Source organism: Vulpes vulpes, chromosome X (genome assembly GCF_048418805.1).
Source record: "Vulpes vulpes isolate BD-2025 chromosome X, VulVul3, whole genome shotgun sequence".
NCBI classification, from domain to species: domain Eukaryota; kingdom Metazoa; phylum Chordata; class Mammalia; order Carnivora; family Canidae; genus Vulpes; species Vulpes vulpes.
Window position 1 is genome coordinate 98,310,166 of NC_132796.1, and position 10,589 is coordinate 98,320,754.

The 10,589-nt window shown below is 38.8% G+C and overlaps 1 protein-coding gene across 8 annotated transcripts in view; it reads left to right on the plus strand.

The window, feature by feature from the left end:
* The window catches only part of SLC25A14 (solute carrier family 25 member 14), a 32,327-nt gene extending 22,010 nt beyond the window's left edge, over positions 1-10,317 (plus strand). For 7 of the 8 annotated variants that reach the window (XM_026018124.2, XM_072744819.1, XM_026018125.2 and 4 more), the window contains 4 exons: positions 252-376; positions 1,580-1,715; positions 8,859-8,939; positions 9,871-10,317. In XM_026018124.2, the coding sequence (XP_025873909.2) occupies positions 252-376; positions 1,580-1,715; positions 8,859-8,939; positions 9,871-9,912 (384 nt within the window). In that variant the 3' untranslated portion in view covers positions 9,913-10,317. The other variant, XM_072744818.1, reaches the window with a different exon arrangement.
* Positions 10,318-10,589: the final 272 nt, after the last annotated feature.

Genomic DNA, 10,589 nt, shown 5'->3' on the forward strand with positions numbered 1-10,589 from the left:
CTTTTGTCACTTGTGCTTTGGGTGTCATATCAATTATTTTTAGTACAATAAGTAAATTTGGATTTCTAAGTGTTCCACTATTAGTCATTGATTTGAAAGAATGACCCTCTGTACCTCAGACTTGGATTTTTATGTTATGTTACTTTCTAACTCTCAAACTATATTGTTCACTTTTAGACTTATGTCACTACTTGTGTATTTTTTTTTACTTGTGTATTTTTTTGGTGTGTAATATCACTTATGTTTTGCAGGGTGTCGTCCCAACTGCTCAGCGGGCTGCCATCGTTGTGGGTGTAGAGCTGCCAGTCTATGATATTACAAAGAAGCACTTAATATTGTCAGGGGTGATGGGAGACACAATTTTAACTCACTTTGTGTAAGTGTGAGAGGTTGTACGTATTCCATATTTCTATTATTTGGAGCACAAAAAGCATCTTTCACTGAAGTCCTCATATAGAATCAATAATGGGTACAGATGGTATAAATACCCCTGTCTTTCTTATCACTAGAACTTCAAGCCTTCCAGTACTTGTACAGAGATACCACATGCTATGGGTATTTTGGTACTTGGTAGCAGTGTCTATTACAATAGCCTATCAGATGTCTATAGGATTTGCATTTGTTCATACACAGCCTCTATATCTAAACTTATCCCTTATATGCTTTGGTTAATTTTTTATTAGAAAGTAAACTTTTCTCAATGAGAATCACAAAAAAGTGAAAATTTGCAGGGCCTGTGAAACAAAACCACAATTTTGGGCTGAAAACTGTTGTTAATCTCATCTTACATTCTCTCCATCTTGCAGCTTTTATGACACTACTGCTGAAATGCATTTGGTATATGATGCTGTGATATGAAAATTTAATGTAACTAATAGATGATGAGTGATACTTTCTTCTTAGAGATCTTGCTAGACTTATAAGTCCCCCCCCCCCCCGCAAAAGGCTGAGTTTTGGATTAAAAAGTAAAGGATAACTTTTTTTAAAAAAAATTATCTGTTCTTTCTAGAGAGAGCAAGCATGCATGAGCATGAGTGGGGGGAGGGGCAGAGGGAGAGAATCACCAATCCCTAGGGGCTCAAGGGGCTCAATTCCACAACCCATGAGATCATGACCTGAGCTGAAACCAAGAGTCAGAAACTCAAGCGACTGAGCCAGCCAACTACTGTAATAAGGGGCTCAAACTTACCCTGAAATCTAGAGTTGCATACTCTCCTGCCTGAGCCAGCTAGGTACCCCATAGGAATAAATTTTGAGTCCTGTTTCTTTAGAAAATGTTTCCTTTTTCTTTAGATTGGAATGAAAAGGCAAGTACCAGGTTTTATCTGATGAGTCTGACTCATTGTACATTGGGCTCAATGTATGTTTAGTCAGGGTTGGAAGTGGTGCAGTCTGTCCTAAAGTTTTCACCTTTAGTTCCAGCTTTGCATGTGGCTTGGCCGGGGCTCTGGCTTCCAATCCAGTTGATGTGGTTCGAACTCGCATATCTGATGAGTCTGACTCATTGTACATTGGGCTCAATGTATGTTTAGTCAGGGTTGGAAGTGGTGCAGTCTCTTCCTAAAGTTTTCACCTTTAGTTCCAGCTTTACATGTGGCTTGGCCGGGGCTCTGGCTTCCAATCCAGTTGATGTGGTTCGAACTCGCATGATGAACCAGAGAGCAATTGTGGGACATGTGGACCTCTACAAGGGTACTTTGGATGGTATTTTAAAGGTATGCACACTGTAAGCTTGGTTTGCATTTTTAATTTTCTTTGATGTCTCAGACATTCAGTCCTTATTCTTAGTTGCTATGTATCATTTTGAAGATGGAAGAATCATTATGTATATTTTAATAGCCTCTCAGAATAATTCCCAGGTAGAAAAGATGTTTCCTTGGCAATCTGCTGATACACAGTGGTCCTTAATAATTATCATTCCAGTTTGAATGCTTGAGACTGCAGGATATTTTTATTGATAGTACCATGTAGAATTATTGAGAGAAGGGACTTAACATATCCCACATTTGCCTGCTTCATACAAGATGGGGACCCTGTAATAGAAAATCTGGTACTCAATTTCAGTTCAATATTGTGCTGTTGCTCACACTTTGCCTTTGAAAAGTTTCTGCTGTTATGTAGGAAGCTGAATGTCAGAAATGTATTATATAATCATTGGTGATCATCTACAAAAAGAAAATTTGCAGCTAAAATATGACATTTCCATATGGTTTTTCTGCTGCTATCAGTTTAGTTTAACAATGATTTATTATCTAACAGGCACCATTTTAGTAGATACAGATAAATAAGAGTATACTGCAGGTATACAGATAACCAACACAGCTTGGTAAGTGATAAACTCAGGGACCCATGGGAGGGAATTTTAGTCTAAGTTGGTGGCATCTTGAATAATAGTAACTCACATCTGTTGAATGCCTTACTGTGTATGAGATACTGTTCTAATGAGACTTACATATATTCATTCACTTAATCCTCATCATTATCCCATGAAGTAGATCCTGAAGCACTAACCTGACCAAGGTTTCACAGCTAGTGGGATTTCAGCTCAGACCATTTGGTTTCAAACCAACATTTTTAACCTCTATACTATAGTGCCTTTTTCATGTTGACGGCCAAGGGTTAATTATGTTATAAAGGCTATTGAATGCTATGCTGACGTGCTTGGGCTTTTTTCTTTTTACTTGACGGGGAGCTATTTAAAGATTTTAATCAGGTCAGATTTGTATTTTAGATCACTTTGGCTTTGTAGAGATTGAATCTAAGACAGTGGTTCTTAGTCTTAGGTGCACATTGGAATCACCTGGGAAACTTAAACAGCTCCTGCATCTACCTTATAGACCAATCAGAACTTCCTAGGGTAGGACCCAGGTTGAAAGTATTTAAAACTCTTCAGGTGATTGTGGTGTTTACCTAATTTGAAAGCCATTAATCTAAGGTGATAAGCCTGGAGCAGTGGTTCTTAAGACATTAACATGCATCAGAATTACCTGGAGGGCTTATTAAACTGCAGATGGCTGGGCCCCATGACCAGAGGCCCCATGACCAAATTCTGATTCAGTAGGTCTGGAGTAGGACCTGAGAATTTGCATTTATAACCATTTCTCAGACGCTACTGAGGCTGCTAATCTGGGTACTACTCTTTGAGAAACCCTGATTTAGAGATAAGGAAGCTGATTAGAAGGCTTTCATAGTAATCTAAGTTAGAGGCAATGAAGCCTGAACTTGAGCATTGTAGTGGGGATGCAGAAGGTGGGATAGAGTTGAGAATAGTTTAGTTGATAAAGTCAACAGGAGTAGATTGACTGGGTGTGGAGAGGTGTAGGAGAAAGGAGGTGTCAGAGATGACTTCCTGTTTTTTGTTTTGTTTTGGTGACCATGTGGTGGTACTCATTGACAGAGACATCATAGGGGAGCAGGTTTTGGGGGAGACAGTACAATTTTGACACTTAGTTTGAAGTGCATGAGGAACACCCAGTGGATCTATTTGGATATCTTACTCTTAATCAGGGGAGAGTTTAGGGGTATAGATGGAGCCTGGGGAATCAGTAGTGTACGGGTGTTATGCAATTGTGGAGGGGAAGATCAAGGAGAAAAGGTAGAGGAGTTCCCAACTTTTTTCCCTTTCTAGCACACTAGAGTATTATGAACTACTTCCATTAACAGTGATTCACAGAGGAAATGATTCTCAGACTCTGGGGAGTAGAGTTTGGTAAAAGCTCCGCCTTTATATTTCTGACATGCTTCTCCTTTCGCTTGACAATAGCTGCTATAGGGACAAAGGGTAGGGCCAAGGAAATAACTTTGGGGAATTACCAGTTGCTAAGGGCTTGGCAGGTGGGGAATTTAGGAAAGACACCAAAAGATAACAGAAGATAATGAGGAAGCTTACAAGAGTAATGGAAGCCAAGGGAGTAATGAGTTTCAGGAAGAAATGAGTACTTATTTAATGTCAACTGGAATAGAGAGATCCAGTATAAAGACTAAAAATTTCTATTGGATTTATTATGTTCTAGAGGGGGTTTTCTGGGTTTGTGTTTGCAAAAGCTAGATTAGTATGAAGAGTGTGTTTAATTACTCATTCGTTGAATACAAAAATGTTTAAGTCTTATGTGCCAGGTGCTGTTCTAGTTGGGTGAACAAAACATTTTAGCCTTCATGACAGTTTAATTCTAATGGAGACAGATAAACCCATGGGATTCAAGAGTAAGTAGACAAGTGTAAAATATTCTTTCAAGAAGGTTGGCTAAGAGGAGACAGAAGGTACAATAATAGAGTAATAGGTAGCATTTAGTGAATGCTTATTATGTGCCACACACTATCCTGTGGAGTAGATATGTTTTCCATTTTATAAAAAAGGGAGCTCAGATCAGAGTGGCTTACCCAAGATTATACACCTAAAAAGTTTACACCAAAGTATACACCAAAATTTATACTTAGAACCTCCATGTTGTGTTGTATTGGCAGAAACATATATTTTTTAAAGATTCTATTTCTTTCTTTCTTTCTTTCTTTCTTTCTTTCTTTCTTTCTTTCTTTCTTTCTTTCTTTTGAGACAGAACATGAGGGAAGGAGGAGGGGCAGAAGGAGAAGGAAACTCCCCACTGAGCAGGGAGCCCGACACAGGGCTCAATCCCAGGACCCTGGGATCATGACTTGAGCATGATGCTTAACTGACCAAACCAGCCCGGTGCCCCAGAATAATATTTTCTTCCTTTTTTTTCCCAAAGATTTATTTACTTATTCATGAGAGAGAGAGAGAGAGAGAGAGAGAGAGGCAGAGACACAGGCAGAGGGAGAAGCAGGCTCCATGCCGGGAGCCCGATGCTGGACTCGATCCCGGGACTCCAGGATCGCGCCCTGGGCCAAAGGCAGGTGCCAAACTGCTGAGTCACCCAGGGATCCCCATTTTCTTCCATTTTAAAAAAGATTTTATTTATTCATGAGAGACACACAGAGAGAGGCAGAGACATAGGCAGAGGGAGAAGCAGGCTCCCTGCAGGGAGCCAGATGTGGTACTTGATGCTAGGACACCAGGATCACTACCTGAGCTAAAGGCAGGCGCTCAACCACTGAGCCACCCAGGCATCCCAGAATCATATTTTCATATTGTCAGTAACCTTTACTTATGTTTACTCATTCACTTGCTGTTAACATTCTTTATAATGACTGCTCTATATTGTCATTATATATGATGGCATCATGCTTTATTTTTTCATCAGTAACAATCCCAGAGCACTGATGAGTGAAGTCATGCATTCATCTCTGACATAGAAACAAACAGCTGCAAATCTTATCCTGTTACTTCTATCTTAAAATCCTTAAATGGCCTCTCGTTGACCCAAGACTCTATATGATTTGGCCCCTTTTTCCTCCTACAGCTTAATCACTACTACCTTTATTCTACATTCCAGAAGTACTGTACAATTTCTACTAGTAGACTTTCTTTCATTCTCAAATTTTCATCTATGCCATATGCTTTGTTAGATGCGCCTACCCAAATATCAGAAAGGGAGACAGAACATGAAGACTCCTAACTCTGGGAAACGAACTAGGGGTGGTGGAAGGGGAGGAGGGCGGGGGGTGGGGGTGAATGGGTGACAGGCACTGAGGGGGGCACTTGACGGGATGAGCACTGGGTGTTATTCTGTATGTTAGCAACTTGAACACCAATAAAAAATAAATTTATTATTAAAAAAATAGATGCCCCTACCCTAGCCTAAATATCCTTTTCACTTGGCTAGCTCCTATTCATTCTTCAGATCTCATTACTTTTTCATACAGGCCTTCCCTGACTGTTGAACTAGGTTATCTGTACATAGTTTCTTGTACTTGCTCTGTCAACATTATTTTTTTAAACATCTTTTTTGAGGACTAATTTACATATCATAAAATTTACCTGTTCAAAGTGGCTTTTGGTATATGCACAGATGTGTGGCCATCATTATCACAGTCGATTTTAAAATATTTTCATGAATTCAAAAAGGAACCTTGTACCCTTTAGTTATCATCCCCCTTTCCTTTCCTCCCAGTCCTAGGATACTACTGAACTACTTTCTATCTCTATAGATTTGCCTATTCTGGGTATTTCCTATAAATGGAATCATACAGTATGTGACCTTTTTGACTCATTCCTTTCACTTACCATAATGTTTGAAGACTCATTCATGTTGTAGTGTGTATCAGTGTATTTCTCCTTTTTATGGCTGGATAATATTCCATTATATGATTATATTATATTTATTCACACTTACTACATTTTATTTTAATTGCTTTAAAGTCTTCCTGTCCCCCCCCAGACTGTAAAGGCAGGACTGTGTGCATCTTATCACTTTATCCACAGCAAACTGCTTATTGAACGAATGCATAAGTTTATGAAGTAGTCTGTTGTCTCTGTTACAAAAGTTCTTGTTTGTTTTCACAAAACTGTGTAAAACCAAAAAATGGGCCTCCTAGTCTTAATGTTCTGAAGGAGTTGGTCACTGTTTGGAGCTTTTTAATATTCATATGGCTCATGGGTATGTCAGAGACCCTCATTGTATTTGTATGTCCGTTTACCCAACAAATACTCATTTAGGTATTTATAGGAAACTTCCTTGTGCCAGACAGTGTTAGTTGTTGGGGATATAATGGTAAACAAGACAAGCATACTCCCTGTTGTCCTGGAGACCACATTCTAGTTGAGGGAGACAGACAATAAACACACAAATAATAATATAATTTCAGGTAGAAGTAAATGCTGTAAAGACATTAATAGAGCATTAGACAGTGACTTGGTAATGATGATAGGCAACAACTTCAGCTAGGCTACCCAGGAAAACACTGTGAGGATGTGACATTTGAGCAGAGATCAAGTCTCTTCTTGATGAGAAGAAGGTGGCCACGTGAAGATTTAGGAGAAAAACATTTCACAAAGAGAGAACAGGCATAGAGGTCCTGAGTTGGAAATGAACTGCTAATGTTTAAGGGTTAAAGAGAAGGCTTGTGTGGCTGAGTGTGGTAAGTGAAGGAGAGAGTAGCAGGAAATGAACCTGGAGAGACTGGTAGGGGCTGAGTCATGTAGGATCTTACAGGTCATCATAGAAAATGTGCAATTAGAATGAAATCCATGGGGAAGCCTTCGAAGAGCACCAGGCAAGAAAGTGATACTACTTATAATTTAATATATAAATTAACTATGTTTATTATATTGGATGTATCTCTAAGGTCCCTTGCCATTTTAGCAGTCTGTGATTCTTCATCTAGGTTTTATTTTGGCTGAATTTCACAATTTTCTAACATTAATTTTGGTCTGAGACTTCAGCATTTGCTGGTAATCTGTTGGGGGGGGAGCCTGTTACCACTATGTTTCTATAAAAGGTGCCTTTATTCTGCTACTGTTGGTTCAGAAAAGTAGTTAGTAAAGATAATTATCTCTAGTATTCCTAAACTATAGGATGAAAATAGAGGATATTTATAAGTTTGGATTCTCATATTATTGTCTTATCCAAATATATCCATTTTTAGTATAGTGGTGGATTTTACTTCACCAGTGGAAGGGCAGAATAACATTTTCAATGTACCTAACATACAGTAGTTACTTAATAGATATTTTAAAACAGTCCACTAAAAAAACCCAAAAAAAAAACACAAAACAGTCCACTAAATAGGAACTGTTTCTGTTGGCTGAATTCAACACACCATCAGTTTATGATCTTTGGTATGCATAATTTGTAATTTAATTCTAATAACCACTCAGTTGGTATGTGTAGGACCCCCATGGTATAAAACAGGAAACCTAAATTGAAAGCAATTCACATTGTTCCTCATGTAATCTTGAAAGCATTTATATGAGGTAGTCCATGGCATTACACAGAATTTAATATGATGAAACAGAAGGATAGTGGCTTGGCCAACTCCCTATTGCCTTACCCTACTTTCATTTTCCTATTAGCATTTATTATTTCTGAATGTAATATATATCAGTCTGTGTATTTGGTTGTCAGCTCTGCTAGAGTATGCACTCCATAAAAGCAAGGACTGTGTAAGTTCTCTCTTCCTGTATAACAAATCACTCTAAAACTCAGTGCTTTAAAACAAGCATACATTATCTCCCAGTTTCCATGGGTCAGGAATTCAGAAGCAACTTAATTCAGTGATTTCAGCTTAGATTTTCCCATGAGATTGTAGTCAGATGTCAGCTAGGGCTGCAGCCATCCAAAGGCTTGACTGGAGCTTCGATATCTGTTTCGAAGATCACTCATGTGTCTATTAGCAGGAAGCCTCTGTTCCTCTCTGGCTTTTGGCTGGAAGCCATATTTTCTCACCCATCTGGGCCTTTCCTCATGACATGACAGCTGGCTTTCTCTACTCTGAACAATTCAAGAGAGAAAAAGGCAGATGCAGAAGCCTTTTAGATAAACATTTTTTAGAACATAACATGGAAGTGACAGACTACTGCTGTATTCTCTTGGGGACACAGACCTCTCCTGGGATGTTGTGGGAGGGGTTATACAAGGGTATGAAAAACTGGTAGTAGCTTTCATTGGGGTCATCTTGGAGGTTGGCTACCACACTTTCTTTGGTTTGCTATAATAGTAATAATAGAAAATAATTATAACATTAATAATAGTAAACCAGAGAAGAGTATAGTAAACATCAAGGAGAGTACCTTGCATATGGAAGGTGCTTAAATATTTGTTGAATGAGCAGGTAGATTTAGAGTATATATGAATTCAAAATTATGTCTTTAGAAAAACAGCATTCATGGAGCCATAAGTTGTTGGGGAGGGACATGGAAGAGGAGTACTAAAAGAAAAGTAAGTGTCAGATGTAAATAGTAAGGGGAATTCACTATATTTTTTATTATATCTTTCCCTCAGATGTGGAAACATGAGGGATTTTTTGCACTCTATAAAGGATTTTGGCCAAACTGGCTTCGACTTGGACCCTGGAACATCATTGTATCCTTTTAGAATATGAGAATGAAAACAGATGCTTCAAGCTACCAGGTAATTCTAGGCTATGGGAAGGAAATTTTGATTATTGATACCTTGAGGCAAGTGATTAACTCAGGCAATCTAGTGGTGACCATTGAGGATGGAACCAAGTAGAGAAATGGCTTTAGGATGGAGTCTAGTACAAACTAAAGGCCGCAGAAAAGATGTACCAAGGTTTCCTCTTTAAGGACAACCAAATCTGGAAGGGGTTACAAAGTTTTTGGAAACCCTGTTGGGATTTGCCCAACATGCTGAGGTGGTCCATATTTCCTACTCCTAACTATAGGACCAAAATAACTGGGGCAGTAATAAAACAGAAAACATTCATAGAGCAAAGGAATTCAGGCCAAGTAGGGTTCTTTCCTCATGGGTGGATCTCGTTTCTTTAGCTTGTGTTTGAGTGCCTCCTCTGTGCAGAGAGGTGAATTGCATATTGTGTATGGCTTCTGTGTATTGTGAGGATTGCAGGGTGAAATTTGATTCCTTGCCCTTGTGGAGTCTATAGGCTGAGGGAGATAGTATCTCTCTCTTTTGGGATTGATTTAATCACCTGAAGACTGTAACTATTCTTAGCATTGAATTATATGTTGTTATTAACATTCTTGTGTGTGTGTGTGTGTGTGTGTGTGTGTGTGTGTGTGTGACCTGTTTGCCCCTGAAGACTATAAAAATGTTAGAGTTTTAATCTGTTTTTATTGCTACATGCCAAATCATAATGGGCACATAATGGGCACTCAACACATCTTGACTTGCCAGGTATTGGTTTTAAAAAGACTTAAGCAAGTGTAACTCAGAAGAGCACACACTACTCAGTGTAAGAGAATGCAATACACACTTTTAGAACAGGGTTAGGCTTCACTATCAACCCAGTGATCTTCCATGACTTACTCCTCAGTTTTTTATTACATACGAGCAGCTCAAGAGGCTTCAAATCTAAGGACTGAATTATATGTGAGCCAAGCCCTGCCAGTCTTTCTACTCTTTTCCCTTTTTTCCATGTTCTAATGTATTTTGACAAAGTTGTGTTTACTGAACTGCTGGTCTCCCAAGCCTCCTGATGGAAGAACTCTAGGGTGGTTCAAAATTGTTCATGTGTTTGTGTTACCATGTTAACTTTTCCCTGAGAGGAAGTGTTAACATTACGACTCTGGCCCCAGATTGGTATCTTCTATGAAGATGGATACTGATGGATGACATTCAACATGGCCTTCTTTTCAAATGTTGGTTAAATGTAGTTGATTAGCCCCAGATTTGGGCTAGAGCAGAAGGCATAGGCCAGGGCAGTTACTGCTATGTATGTTACAGACCTCGGTTCTCATTAAAGTATTTATTGGCAAAATCACTTTGGCTTGGTCTTCATTTACTGCTTTCTTCTTCGCCATCTCTTTAAGTTATATTCTCTAGACAGTGTTAAAGAGAAGGTTTCTATGAAATTGAGTCTGGACTCTTAAAGCACATTTATGGGAATAGACAAAGAGCATTGTGTTTTCCCACTGCCACTTGTCATAATGCTGCTCACTTATAAACACCAGATAAATGGTTCTTTCCTAAGCATGAATAAACAAGTGGCTCATTTGGAAGTTTCTACAGATAAAATGTAAGAAGAGACTTAAA